This window comes from Nyctereutes procyonoides, unplaced genomic scaffold (assembly GCF_905146905.1).
Source record: "Nyctereutes procyonoides isolate TBG_1078 unplaced genomic scaffold, NYPRO_anot_genome, whole genome shotgun sequence".
NCBI classification, from domain to species: domain Eukaryota; kingdom Metazoa; phylum Chordata; class Mammalia; order Carnivora; family Canidae; genus Nyctereutes; species Nyctereutes procyonoides.
In genome coordinates this window covers 35227145-35243206 of record NW_026575136.1, presented here as the reverse complement: position 1 = coordinate 35243206, position 16062 = coordinate 35227145, and the positions used below count along the sequence as shown (strand labels likewise).

At 34.9% G+C, this 16062-nt stretch overlaps 1 protein-coding gene across 1 annotated transcript in view; it reads right to left on the bottom strand.

Moving 5' to 3' along the window:
* Nucleotides 1-16062, bottom strand: part of LOC129495515 (uncharacterized protein C18orf63-like) — a 39982-nt gene that overhangs the window by 11729 nt on the left and 12191 nt on the right. The window contains 8 exon segments of the mRNA XM_055303102.1: nucleotides 604-689; nucleotides 802-898; nucleotides 1736-1845; nucleotides 8221-8297; nucleotides 9788-9829; nucleotides 10425-10536; nucleotides 12896-12952; nucleotides 15380-15458. Of these exon segments, the coding sequence (XP_055159077.1) occupies nucleotides 604-689; nucleotides 802-898; nucleotides 1736-1845; nucleotides 8221-8297; nucleotides 9788-9829; nucleotides 10425-10536; nucleotides 12896-12952; nucleotides 15380-15458 (660 nt within the window).

The following is a 16062-nucleotide window of genomic DNA, read 5'->3' as shown; positions in this document are numbered from 1 at the left end:
GAAACTCCAGCAGGTCATAATACAGAGACTGGAATGTGAAATCAATACTGATTACAACTGAAGAGTTTCACCTGAATACTTTTAATTATTATTAAATTATTTAAAATAATGTTAAGACATATATTTTCTTAAAGCATTGGGGAGCATTAAGTGCAAGTCAGATCCTCTAAATTTTGCCTGTAAAATTAAATAATCTTCCAAAGAGAAAAATCTTTGTTAAAGACTAATTTTTTTAATTTTACCCTTTCAATAATATCCAAAATACCACTGGAGGGAGCCCTAGGCTAAGGAGAATCATAGGACTATTTTACTGTCTACTAGAAATCCTGTAAACATTTTTCTATCTAAAGTTCCTTTTGTTGCCTAAATTGTTGCAATAGAACTTAAAATAAAAAATATCATCAAGTTCTTTCTCAAATAAAAATAGAAAAATTCTAAGGAAAACAAAAAATATTCAAGCAGGGGGAGGGAGGAGTAGAAGGGAACACAGTTTCATTCAGACATAGAGAAGGTTGAAAATGATGACAACACTAAAGCCAGGAGTAAGGATGGATCATGAGGCTGGCAGGGGGCTTCTGTTACAAGTAGTGTGTAAAAGGATACGTGAAGATTCTTTCTCCTATCATTTTGAAGTAGATGCTGCAGTAAATTTTAGTATTTCCACAATCTTCTGGAAGTTTATAGCCATACTAAAAATTAGGAACAAAGATAAAGTTCTTTTGAGAGAAAGCTAAACTAAGATTAAATTATATGAAGCAAAATTAAATAGTTCCTACCATAATACACATTTCTATTTCTTACCAAGTCATCCCAGTGCATCCGGAAATCTTCATATGAGTGAAAAGGACAGTCAGGGGGTGTGGTGTGAAGAATACTTATTATTTGTCCCCTTTTCATACTAAGAAAAATAGGAGTTGATACAGTATTATGAGCCAGTGTTTGGATATAATTTAACCATATAATTTAATTTAAAAAAATACTCAAAAAGATTTAGCAGCCTTCTTTACATAATAAACTAATCATTTGCTACTAGTTCCAAGTACACCATTGTATTAAATCAGAACCAGAATTGTCAGAAAAAACTAAATTGAATTAATGCAAACAATGTGCCAGTTATAAACAACAACAACAACAACAAAACGTTTATTAAGTGTTGCCACACAGAAGTATGCCTGGTAACTGTCAGACTTTAGGGGAAAATCTGTTAAGTATTAAATGAATCAGAGTCAAATCTATGTTCCCTATCTACCTCTTCCCTGCTTTGATGATTAAATTATTATGCATATTCTGTTAGTTAATTAAAGTTCTTTTTCTTAAGCAGGTTAAAATTTCATTCCAATAGTCCTATTTATATTAATAACAAGCCATTTTCCCCTAAAGACAGTGCAAACTTAAAACAGCTCCTATCAAATGATAAAGAATCATTAATTATATGTAGCATTTATAAGGTTTTACTGATATTACTATAATAGTTGTAATTTCATAATTAGATATCTGGAAATTTTACTTTTGTAAAAACTATATTTAATGAAAATATAAGGGTATAATAAAATTTTTTTAGTAATTTAATACAGGAAATTGATGACTTCTGTATGACCCTTTTTAAGTTACAAATCACGTTCAAAAATTCAGTTTCAAAAATTCCTTTATACTTTTGTACACACTGATGCTGAAGCAAAATGAGAGAACTACTACATCTTGGACCTACCTCAGATGCTACAAACTGAAATCTCACCTTGGCAAAACGTAGCACCAGTTGTTTAAAATTGAATGTCCTTCAATGACAGCATTGTTGTTAGTATCAAAATCCTTTATAATACTCTGGGAAATACCAAATTCTCTTAGCTTTAAATAGAAATAAGATTTAATGCATAACTCCTCAAAAGAATTTGTCAAACAAGAAGAAACACATACACAGTCAATTACAGAGTAGTTTTAAAGGCTTAGTTTAAGTTGGAGGTACATAATACTTTACATAATGTATTTGATGTTTCAGCTCTCCCTACTTCTCTCTATACAACATATTAAGTATTTCATGCCTTCTCTCATTTTCCAACCCCAAACCTCTATCTTCTACTTATTTCAACTGGCTTTCAATTTTTTAATTATGTTAATTTATAGGAAGTTGAATTCCTTCTAAAGCAAGGTATTTACATTTTACATTTAGTAAAATGTAAATAGTATCTTAATTTTTTTTTTTTTTTTTTAACTAGAGAATGAGTTAGGGAGTTGTCCCTCTAGTTTGTCTTCGGGAATGAGAGTAGAGAGCTGATACTCTCATGTATCCCTTTTCTATCTTCTGGAATGCTTTTCCTCTGGTCCTCAGGTGACCTATCCACAGGGTATTTAAGCTGATAGTTTACCAATCCTTTTCTACTTACAGTTTCCTCACTCTGTGGGGCATTTTAATACAGAGTCAAAGATAAGAAGGACAAGTCAAAGATAAGTCCTAAGAGGACACTGTTAGGATGAGAAAGAATGGTTCATAAATCCTCATCCCCCTTTTAACCTATCATCATACAGCTTTTGGGAAATAACATTCTAACTTCATTCTCTATTGCTTTTCAATAAATTCCAGCTAAGCTGGCCAATTTTTCTTTTTACTGCCTAGACAAATCATTAGCATTTTATTTTATTTTTTTAAAGATTTTATTTATTTATTCATGAGAGACACACACAGAGAGAGGCAGAGATACAGGCAGAGGGAGAAGCAGGCTCCATGCAGGGATCCTGACGTGGGACTCGATCCAGGGTATCCAGGATCAGGCCCTGGGCTGAAGGTGGTGTTAAACTGCTGAGCCACCCGGGCTGCCCAGCATTTTAATAATATACTTGCCTGTACTCTGATATATCTGAGTTCTACCAGTAAGAAAGAGCCTTATAGGCCTAGAGCTAGAACCATCTCCTCTACATTCAGTGACATATCTTTCTCTGAAATCTTACAGCATTTATTAAGACTAATGGAAATGAGGCAGCACAGCAGAAAAACATAAATGCAAAAATATAAAGATAAGAACTGCTGGTTATGTTGTGAGGTAAGAGAACAAAGGCAGTAAGAATGAATAAGGATTCATATTGTCCTGTACACTGGAGGATAAATCTTGCCCTGTGACATAGTGTGCTTAAAAGCTAAATGGTCTAATCTGTGACCTAAGAAAAGGATGCTCAGTGCTGGGATGGCTATGAATGTCAGGAAAGACTGACTGCAGGTGAATAAATATATTATTTGAGAGAAAACAACCAAAGATTGAATTCAGAGAGGGTAGGTTTTATGTCCAAATGTTCAAAAGTTTATGAGTTCTCTTATACACCCACTTACATAGCTTTAGTTTATATCCTTCTGGCTATTTTCAACACTATTCAGAGACTAAAGCAAATTGCTGCAGAGATCTCCATGGTACCAGCCCTTAAAGTCTATATCAGCTTTTCTCAACCTGGATATTTCTGAAGACTGGCTATCCAAGTGTTCACGATATGCCTCCAAGAGACAGTTAACCTCTTACATTTATTTAACAAATACTTAAAATGTGTCCTTTTCTGAATAGACCTGCACTAACAAGGTACTCAGGAAATATCACTTCTTCCTTATGCCAAGCTACAGGAATTTGGATTTTATTTGCTCCAGGCAATGTTGAGATACTAGAGAACAAAAATAAGACAAAACCTAGACTCTCAAAGAGATCACAAAACTTAATAGGAACAGAAACATGTATGAAACTAATTTTTGCAAGAGTCAGAACATGAAAATTGCCGTATCAAAAATTTAGGTAAAGTGAGATTTAGAGAAGCTGATATCAATTATAATTTAGGGAATCAACTACAGAACACTTCTGAAAGAAATTGAGGAAGACACAAAGAGATGGAAAAATATTCCATGCTCATGGATTGGAAGAATTAATATTGTGAAAATGTCAATGCTACCCAGGGCAATTTACACATTTAATGCAATTCCTATCAAAATACCAAAATATCAAAATGGACTTTTCTTCAGAGAGTTGGAACAAATTATCTTAAGATTTGTGTGGAATCAGAAAAGACCCTGAATAGCCAGGGGAATTTTAAAAAAGAAAACCATAGCTGGGGGCATCACGATGCCAGATTTCGGGTTGTACTACAAAGCTGTGGTCATCAAGACAGTGTGGTACTGGCACAAAAATAGATACATAGGTCAATGGAACAGAATAGAGAATACAGAAGTGTACCCTCAACTTTATGGTCAACTAATATTCAACAAAGCAGGAAAGACTATCCACCAGAAAAAAAGACAGTCTCTTCAATAAATGGTGCTGGGAAAATTGGACATCCACATGCAGAAGAATGAAACTAGACCATTATCTTACACCATACACAAAGATAAACTCAAAATGGATGAAAGATCTAAATGTGAGACAAGATTCCATCAAAATCCTAGAGAACACAGGCAACACCCTTTTTGAACTTGGCCACAGTAACTTCTTGCAAGATACATCCATGAAGGCAAGAGAAACAAAAGCCAAAATGAATTATTGGGACATCATCAAGATAAGAAGCTTTTGCACAGCAAAAGAAACAGTCAACAAAACTAAAAGACAACCTACAGAATGGGAGAAGATATTTGCAAATGACCTATCAGATAAAGGGCTAGTTTCCAAAATCTATAAAGAACTTATTAAACTCAACAGCAAAGAAACAAACAATCCAATCATGAAATGGGAAAAAGACATGAACATAAATCTCACAGAGGAAGACATAGACATGGCCAACAAGCACAGGAGAAAATGCTCACTTGCCATCAGCAAAATACAAATCAAAACCACAATGAGATACCACCTCACACCAGTGAGAATGGGGAAAATTAACGCATGAAACAACAAATATTGGAGAGGATGTGGAGAAAGGGGAACCCTCTTGCACTGCTGGTGGGAATGTGAACTGGTGCAGCCACTCTGGAAAACTGGGTGGAGGTTCCTCAAAGAGTTAAAAATAGATCTGCCCTACGACTCAGCAATTGCACTGCTGGGGATTTACCCCAAAGATACAGATGTAGTGAAACGCCGGGACCCCTGCACCCCGATGTTTCTAGCAGCAATGTCCACAATAGCCAAACTGCAGAAGGAGCCTTGGTGTCCATCGAAAGATGAATGGATAAAGAAGATGTGGTCTATGTATACAATGGAATGATAAAGAAGATGTGGTCTATGTATACAATGGAATATTACTCAGCCATCAGAAACGACAAATACCCACCATTTGCTTCGACGTGGATGGAACTGGAGGGTATTATGCTGAGTGAAATAAGTCAATCGGAGAAGTACAAACATTATATAGTCTCATTCATTTGGGGGAATATAAAAAAATACTGAAAGGGAATAAAGGGGAAAGGAGAAAAAATGAGTGGGAAAGATCTGAGAGGGAGACAGAACATGAGAGATTCGGGGATCCCTGGGTGGCGCAGTGGTTTAGCGCCTGCCTTTGGCCCAGGGCACAATCCTGGAGACCCGGGATCGAATCCCACGTCAGGCTCCTGGTGCATGGAGCCTGCTTCTCCCTCTGCCTATGTCTCTGCCTCTCTCTCTCTCTCTCTCTCTCTGTGTGTGTGTGTGTGTGGCTATCATAAATAAATAAAATTAAAAAAAAAAAACCTTAAGAGACTCCTAACTCTGGGAAACGAACAAGGGGTGGTGGAAAGGGCGTTGGGCGGGGGGTGGGGGTGACTGGATGACAGGCACTGAGGGGGGCACTTGATGGGATGAGCACTGGGTGTTATGCTATATGTTGGCAAGTTGAACTCCAATAAAAAATAAATAAAAAAACATAAAATAAATGAACAGAAAAAGTGTGTATTGAGCATATAATGTTGAGCAGAAGAGAGGGGTGCATCTTCCCCATTTCTGATGTTCACTTCCATGCTGAGAAAGTTCTAGTACATATTCCTGATGTCTCTTTGCCCTTCCATTCATTCCTCCCTAGGCAGATCAGGTGACTTATCTGGTTGGAAAAACTGGGACAGTTCCTTTCCCTTCCTCTTGGGAACTGGTCTGTTGGCATGAAGTAGTACACTGCATTGTCATACTGGGAATCGTGCCTGATCTCTTAAGAGAGCCTGGGGGTTTATTACTCCCACAGGTAGGCAGGGAATCTACCTAATTCTAGGGTTCAGATAGGCCACATTCTCTAATAACTTTTTTTCTAACAATGAACAGGATGACCATTTATCTATTAAAATAATAAAATGGGAGACTAAACTTGAACATTCATTAGGCAGACAAAACCAGACAAGCCACATAAATAAAACCTAATCTAGCTCATTCTGTAACACAAATGAAATTTAACTTCAATTATTTCTTGTAAATACGTCTAAAAATCATAAAACTTATATTGTTTTCCAAAATGGAGTAAGATAATCGCTTTTAACTAATCCCCTGTCATTTGGAAAACCCCATTACTATAACCAATCATTATAAAGATAAAATAGCTCCCACGTATTCATTACATAAGCTGTCCTGCAACAACACCCTTCTGAGTTTCATAACACTGTTGGTTTGAAGACTCTTGGTTCAAAGAGTCTTATTCTTTTATGTACAATAAACTCCAAAAATACAATTTTAATTGACCTGATTTTATTTTTAACATACCCTCCAGTTTATGTATATTGGGCCAGTATCCCAGTAAGTTAGTTTCCCTTTCACTCTCAGAAGTATCCATTTGGGATCATAACTTATATTCTCATCCTAGTAATAAAGATGGTATTCTCATCTCTATAGGCCTTATTCTTCGTCAGTCTCTAACTTATTCAAAACTATATATATAAAACACAAGTATCATCTGTAGAAAATTCAAAGGGCAGTAAGACATGATGTTAGTCCTTAAGAAGCTTATTATAAATTTGGCATATAAAAATGAGTATAATTCTAAATGTACAAATAAGTGAGCATGATGTAGAACAGAATGAAAGTTTAAAAGAGGCTAGGAGGTCACACTGGCCCCAAGCCTTGCAAAGGTTCCTCATCAGTACAAGACAGTCATGTCATCCTGCCCATTCCATTTACTGTTATGCAGGTCAGTTTCCCTACTGGCTCACACAATTCTTGAGGGCCAGAAAGTAGATTCTATTTATTTTTAACTTGCCTATTGCCTCAACACAGTAGAAATCAAAAAACTAAAGTTAAGGAGAAGTATGAATGGAGTTAGCATTGGATCTGGCCCTTAAAGGATAGGCAGGATGTATAGCTAATGGGAGGATCACTTTAGGCAAAGGAGGAATGATCTGTTTCAACATGGACACTACTGATACTTTGGGCTGGAAAATCTTGTGTTGGGGTGGAGGTAGGGTTGCTGTCCCATGCACTGCAGGATTTTTTTAGCAGCATCCCTAGCCTAAAACCACTAAATACCAGTAGCAACACACCCATTCCCCTTTGTCATAACCAAATTTTTCTGTAGACATTACCAAATGGCTCATGAGGAACAAAATAATTCATTTTCTTCTCCACCCTCCTCTACTGAGAACCACTGCCACAGAAGAAGGAAAATAATATTTGAGTTACTATTAATGTATAAGTTTCCATGCTGGATGCTATGAGAATTAGTAAAATAAAAGACCTATTCCACTAAGAAGGGAAAAAGTATTAATGTATATATATATTTTTACAAATATAAAAAATGCTACCAGAATGCTAATGAAGGGATATTATACTTAGTATGAGCTGAAACAGTCTTTTTAATATTTGGAGGTGAAAGAAGAGGCAGAAGAGGTGAATGCTGAAGCACAGTAGGGTTGTGGAGAGTCTCTACCGTCATCTAAAAAGATTTCTGAGCAAGAGAATACTACGATTAAAGCTGTGTCAGAGGTGCCTGGGTGGCTCAGTCGGATAAGCATCTGCCTTCGGCTCAGGTCATGATCTCAGGGTCCTGGGATTGAGTCCTGCATCAGGCTCCCTGCTCAGTGGGGAGTCTGCTTCTCCCTCTCCCTCTGCCCCTCACCCCTGCTTGTGTTCTCTCTCTCAAATAAATAAAATCTTCAAAATAATTTAAAAATCTGTATTAAACTAACAGAATATTTTCTTTGAGTAAACAGATTTAGAACAGTATCAATATGTCAAGCATTTAATAATATGGATTTTGGTAATAAAACCCTTCTTATCACTCTTCTTGTTAAAAATTAAAGCCTACTAGCATATTGCTAATAAAGCATACAGTAAGTATAATAAAGTTAATTACAGAAATCAAAATATATGGTACCTCAGGTGGTGGCAATCTGATTGTGTAAGCTTCTATACTTAGACAAACTTGAGTTTCAGTTACATTGATGTCTAATACTGAAAACAAAATATTTAACTGTGATTTTCTGGAATTATTACTTCATTTTATTAAAATTTAGTAACAAAAAATAGCTTTAACTTAAATTTATTCACATTAGAAGCTCAATTAAGAATATGTACTCTTTTCCATTCATGGTAAAATCCAAAAAAAATCACAATATTTGAGAGTCTGCAGATGAGCCAGAGGTTTGGAACAACACAGATATATGGACATGTATGTGTTGGTGGGAGGCATCACAGGGCAAGGCTATAGTAAGAATGAGACATCCCACAGTTGAGAGAAAAATTCAACAAGCAACTTTTAGAAGCCTGATTTCTATTACATATGAAAAATGGAGACTGTTTTCTTATATCAGGAGAGGTGCCATGCCAAGCTCCTAACTCCATAGTCTTTTCATGAAGACCCATCAATATACCCTCAGATATAATACGGATCTCATAAAGCCCCAAGGCTTCTACCTTGCATTCACATAATTAGAATCACTTACATAAGTCAGAAAGTGGTTTATCTTGGGAAAGGGTAATACTTGGAAGAAAGCACGAGGGGATCCCTGGGGTACTGGTAATATTCTGTTTCTTGATTTGAGAAATAGTTATGAGAATATGCTTAGTCTGTGAGCTATAATTCAATGAGCTATACATTTATAATTTGCAAGGTCTGCTATAGAATATTACGTTTGGCAAAACTAAAAGAAAATTTCTAACACAAGAGTGAGGAATTTTGCTCTTCTAAACCTTATCTTTAACATCTGACAGTATAGTGTCTTGACAGTTTGGGTATGAAACTGAATTTCTGTAATGAAACTATTTGTTCAGAGCTAGAGCACAATGACTGCCACTGTTGAACTTAAACATAACATTAGGGCAAAGAGTGCAAACAGGCTTCAGCCTGAAAGTCAACTCAAATCAAATAGTTGTGGAGTAAAGGTGCTAGCTCAGGATTTAAGGCTATGCCCAAATTGCGGTGAAAGCTCTACCGTCTGCTATCTGTGGACTACGTTTATGAACAGGTCTACTTGCAAAAAAGGCCATGCTTATCAATGAAAGAATCAGACCACTCTATAAACTGTGTATTTTAGATCTCTGTCTCTTTAAACAACCTTTTTTTTCTCTCTTTTAAGGAAAAGAAGAATTATGTTCTCATAAAAAATATATCTTTTACTTACAACAGTACTAAAGAATTTTCAATGATATGACTCTGTAAAGTATACAGTGCCTGAAAATTTAACTTCAGAGTGGTAATTGTAATTAAGTAGAGAAATTAAAAATATAGATTTTATTCCAATTAAGAAAAGTAAATTTTTTCTCTAGTAATTAAGAACATATACTGTGACCCAGAGAGGATGTACTGGGTCAAATCGTGATTATAATAATACCTGATTAAATTCTGATAATCATCAATATTGTAACAACCCAACATTCCATAACATTTTAATGACTATAACCATATTAACGTTTTATCTAACGACATATGCATTTTTACTTACCAACAGCACTTTGCTTTCCCATTTGAGAAAGAAATTCTCTTCCTTAAAAAATTCATAGGGTATGCCATATTATTATAACTTATAAACCATGGTTGATAAATAAAACTTTTTTATGTTTACTTATCAAAGCAAAGGAAAATACTTTAAAATGTAGTTTTACGCAAAGGAATATCTAAAGACAATTCAGAAAAAAAATATGACCACTCAAAAAGTATCTTTTCAATTAAAAAGACAGAAATACCCAATTCTTCCTTCTAATATTTATTTCCTGGCATAAAAATACTTATAAAATGGTCAGACCTCAATACAAAATCCAGAATAGCCTTTTGGTTCCAACAATTGTTGGTAATTTGTATTTATTTTATTATAATGCTCCATAGCTTATATTTATTCCTTCTTAAACATCAAGTATTACATAATTTAAAAAAAATTCTTTGAAAGAAACATCAGGAGGCCTCTGGATATTATCCTAAGTAAAAGATGACATGATGTTACGGACTTGCCTGAGAAGGCTTAATTGGGACTATGCTTTAAAAACTATTCCCTAAAAATAATATATCTTGACATTTAAAACAGATGCCTAGAATAGAAGTAATCTAGTTTAGAAACCTCCAATGACTGAAAGAGATGAAGTCACCTTGCACCAAAAGATGGCCAGTTTTATTCCAGGCTGGAGCAAGTCTAGACATGAGTGAATATGAAAGGCAGTTTTGAAGAATTACAGGAATTACTCTTTGTGGAGCCTCTACCTAAACATATTAAAGAATAAAACATAGGAAAATTTACAGCAATTGGTATATTTCTATAAACTCAAAGAAAATGTGTTTAGATCACCATCCAAAAAACTGGGTTATTTTAGATATGAGTTATAGTCATCACTACAGCTAATCCTATCTGATTCTAAAGTTAAAGAAGCATTCAAACGTATTTGCTCTGAAGCCATGAAGACTATCATGTCGCAATAGCCAAATTCTCCCTCCTTATCCTGGACCAATAAGCCTAAATACTTAGAGCTCCTGTGCTAGGTCCCTGCACTATACTTTGAATTCTGCTCTGCACAGAGGAAACCAGCCCAGAGCTGTATTAGAATTTTCATTGTTGTTTACTCTAATTCTACATCAGAAAACAAATACTTTCATGGGCACACATGAGACGAGCAGACTATCTCTACCTGTAGTGAATTTTTAAAAATCAAGACTTTTACTTCTAAGAAGAATACAATCCAGATTTATCCTCCCACCTGAGGTAACTAAAAAACTGAGCAAGTTACAGGAAACAATGGTTTCCATTCAGCAACAAAGAGGAGCAATCCTTAAGAGGAAATCTACAATTACCTCCAGCATGTTGATTAAAGAGCAGTTTCTAGGCTGTGGTGCAGTGAGGAGGAACCCTGGAAGAGCCAGTGGGCTATCTTACATGAGGAGACAGCTGAGAGCTCAGGAGGCCAAGGGAGCTAGTTTTGGGGGCAAAGTATTAGAGGGGACAGAGCTGCACAGAGAGCAAACTCTTATGACCAGCAGAGTCCCGCTTGAGTCATCAGCTGAGCATGGATTAGCACGTGCATGTAAGGAAAATATCCAGGCTAGGGGAAAAAAAAAAACAAGGTTTTCTTCTATACAAACATCCTCACAAATACAGTACAAAAGAAAATGCCACTGCCACTCCTAGTCAGACATGTAGGAAAATGAGAGGACCAAGGAGAATTGTTTCCCAATATTATTCACCCCCCATTTTTGTACCATTTTGGTTCCTGGTGAATTTTCCCAGGATACAAGTAACCAAACTGTTGGCAATGAAGACTAAATCCATTCAATTTGTTTTGTAGATATTTTAATTCAGGATATTATCGATAGGACTTCAAGCAGCAGGATGAAGCCAACCTGCGACACTAACCTCAAACATGAACACAGGGTTTCAGGGCTAAACTGAACAAATCCCAATAACTACCAGGATCTTCCTTAGAAAGCCAAATGGCATTCTCCTTGATTCTGTATTGACTTTCTTCTTGGACTGAAGCATTAACCCAGGTACAGAAGAATCTTATCAGCATATATTTAGTTTTGGCATACAAACAAGGAGAACTGTAGGGCAATTCTGTCATCCATAACCATCCTGACCTGGATGCCATTCAGGCCAAAGATGGTGCCACTGACCACTGCAGCTAAAGTCAGGGCCAAATTTTTATCACGTTTTGATATAACAGGTAGATAGAAAATAAGGATAAAGTAGCTTAACAATACCATCAACCACTGTGACCCAATTAACATTCACAGACTACTTGACACAAAAATAGAATACACATTGTTTATAAGTAGACCAGGGATATTTAACAAGGAAGACCATAAAACAAATTTCAATAAATTAAAAAAAGGTTCAAGTTATACAAAACATGTTCTCTAGCCACAATTATAATAGAAAACAGTAATAGAAGGATCCCTGGAAAATCTGAATATGTGAAAACTACATAACACACTTACACTAACCCATAGTTCAAAGGGGAATTAGAAAGCATTTTGAACTGAGGAAAATCAAAACAAAGCAAATACTTAGGAGGAAATTAATAGTAATGACCAAAATGAAAAGCAATGAGATACGAAATAGTACCTACCAAACCAAAAGCTTATTTTTTGTAATCAATAAACTTGCTAAACCTCTAGCAAGACTGATTAGGGAGAAAAAAACAAAACAGTCACAACATGATGGATATCAGGAATGACAAGTGACATGACTATAAATTCTACAGCAAAGGAAATTAAAAGGAGTATTATAAGCAACTTTATGTCAACCTATTTAACAAGTAAATGAAATGGACACATCCCTTGAAAGAGATAACTTGAATAGTTCTAGTATCTATTAAAGACATTGAAATTGTAGTCAAAAACCTTCCCATAAGGAAAATGTCAGGCCCAGATAATTTAATTAGTGAATTTTATCAAGTATTTATACAAGAAATAAAAATTCTGTACTAACTCCAGAAACTAAAAAGGTGGACTCTTTTACATGCAAAGCATTAACTTATGAGAAAGATATTTTTTGTTTGCTGACAAATGAAGTTGAATACAGTCACTATAAATAGTATTTGGAATCATTATTCTTTTAAAAACTTACTTTAGCTCCACATTTTTCAATATAGGCATTAAGTTTTCCAGCTTTATAAAATGGTATCTGTAACAACAAAATAACAAAAAGCCACAATTATAAAAATTACTTAACACAAATATATTACTAAATAATGCAATACATAAAGAATTTAAACATTATCCAGAAGCAGACTCATCATCAGGTTGTCATCCTAATGGCTTCTATGCTTTGGAGAAGCAAGTGATAATCATTCTCTCTCTAAAATAGAATCTATGGGTATGTTCTCAAAGTGAGGAAAAGCCTTTCTGAGAGTGACATGAACCTAGAAAAGGAAAAGGCTAATAAATTTCATATGATATGTAACAACTTTCTTAGTAAACAGTAACTTCCTAGGCATAAGAAAAATGGACACAAATCCAGAGAATATTCAAAAGGCCAAGGTGCTACAATTAATCAGTGACAGAAACAGAAATCAGAGAAGATATTTTTAACCCAACAGACTGGCAGATATGTAAAGGGAGCTGGTAACTGATGTTTATGAGGATGTGGAAATACAGATTATCTCAATATGCTATTAAAATGCCATCTAGTATATATAAGCTTTTCAGAGAGTGATTTAGCATTACCTAGATTATAGTTTAAAATGTACTGCAATCTCACTTCTAGGAATTTAACCCATAGAAACTATCAAATAAAAGTGATATAATTGCAATGAAGCTTTCTGAAGTGTTATAGTAGTACAACCAGAAACTCAGATGTGCACTAGAAAATATTAACTAATTATATACCCATACAATGAAATATTTCACAGCCTTAACAATGAATAAGATATATGTTTTGGCATAGAACATTCAGAAGAGGCTGTTCAAGGGGAAATTAAAGGCAAGTTTCAAAATAGTATGTAAAAAAATCCCATTTCCTACTTTAAATATTTTCAAAAAAATTTATAGTATGTAATATCTTTGTAAGAAAACAAAACATTTCTAGATGGCTACTTTCCTTTTTTTATTCTTTTTTTTTTTTAATTCTTGCTAAGATTAGGATGCTTGAATTTATAAGAACTGTGAAACAATGACCACCTTGTTCCAAAAGAGGTAGTGGTGTTTACTTGTCCATCAACAGCTTATCTTATTTATTTTTTAAAGATTTTATTTATTTATTCATGACAGACACAGAGAAAGAGAGAGAGGCAGAGACACAGGCAGACGGAGAAGCAGGCTCCATGCAGGGAGCCTGATGTGGGACTCAATCCCGGGTCTCCAGGATCACACCCCCGGGCCGAAGGTGGCGCCAAACCGCTGGGCCATCAGGGCTGCCCAGCTTATCTTATTTAATAGCAGCAATGTCCACAATAGCCAAACTGTGGAAGGAGCCTCAGTGTCCATCGAAAGATGAATGGATAAAGAAGATGTGGTTTATGTATACAATGGAATATTCCTCAGCCATTAGAAATGACAAATACCCATCATGTGCTTCAACGTGGATGGAACCTGGAGGGTATTATGCTGAGTGAAGTAAGTCAATCGGAGAAGGACAAACAGTGTATGTTCTCATTCATTTGGGGAATATGAATAATAGTGAAAGGGAATATAAGGGAAGGGAGAAGAAATGTGTGGGAAATGTCAGAAAGGGAGACAGAACATAAAGGCTCCTAACTCTGAGAAACGAACTAGGGGTGGTGGAAGGGGAGGAGGGCGGGGGGTGGGGGTGAGTGGGTGACGGGCACTGAGGGGGACACTTGACGGGATGAGCACTGGGTGTTAATCTGTATGTTGGCAAATTGAACACCAATAAAAAATAAATTTATTATTTAAAAAAAGATAACAAAAATGAGAAAATAATAGATATATACCCATATAACCTAGAAGAAAAATAAAGGAGCTAAAGATTTTTTTTGATGGCTTGTTAGTATTAATAAACGTTCATTTCACTAGATTCTGAAGAATTAAAATCTCAGAAAAAGATTTTCAGAAAGATTTTTGACAAAAATCTCAGGATAATATAATTTTTATAAAATTTTTTGGCATTTCATTATCATTCCCAGTGACATACAGCACTGGGAAATACGTTTCTCATTCTAATTTTATTATTAGTAATTTTTTTAAAGTTCTAAATTAAAAAAAATTTTCAATCTAAGTTCTTTAAAAACAATCGGAAAAACGTTGGAATGAGAAAATTCTTCCTTTATATTAAGTGGAATTCTAAAGGATAAAATAGAAAAAAATGATTAAGCCCATGCTATCTTAAAAACATGCTGTAATATTTTTTCATGAATAGTCTTATATTAGCATTTGTGACAAAAAACTAAATATTAAATTAAAACCACAAAAAATGAATTTTAAACATCAGGTATATCAAAGTTGAAGTCTATAAATGGTTCAATCAATATACAACACAGGTAATTTGGCTTCATAAACTACCTTAGAGCTATAATTAATATCCGAATTATTGCTTATCAATATTGCTCCCAATAATTAGTAATAATACTTCTTAAAATTTTAAAATACTAACCGCCATCACTACCCAAATTTGGCTTAATATTCCAGGCACAGGTGATACAAGAATATCTTGGTGCATATATAGCAATTGCCTGTGGGAAATGAAACACAGAATTTTATTTTTTTTTATTTTATTTATTTTATTTTATTTTATTTTATTTATTTTTGAAACAGAATTTTAAAGTGGACTTCTCCTTTGATTTTACTTTATCAGAACATTTTGAAAACTGCTTAGTTCTATCTAAAAGTTTACATTTTTTTCTAGGGAAGGAGTGTGTTATTGACTTCTCTCTCTCTCCCCATGCTTAACTTGGTAACTTGAACATTTAGCTTTTCAGCCAAGATTTAAGAATGTTAAAAGGTTTCAGAAATTGATATGAAAACTTGTCCCTGCCTCTGAGTTTCCCAATCTCTTTCATCCATAACTTCTTCAGCTGTAACTCCATTTCTGTCCAAATAGAGATTTGAAGATGTCTAAATATTGTTAGGAATCCAGCTTTTCTACCTTCTATTTCTTCTATTTTCCATTTTTTAAGTAGTGGTCAGGAGGCACTGGAGGCAAGAGTCCAAGGATTCATCTATCAGTGATCAACTACTTCAATGTTAGAACTATTGACTAGATGCTTTTCCTTCAAAAAGGAAATTTTTTCCAAGCCAAAATAAAATGGTGATTTTATTTTAAGCATTCAACAGCCA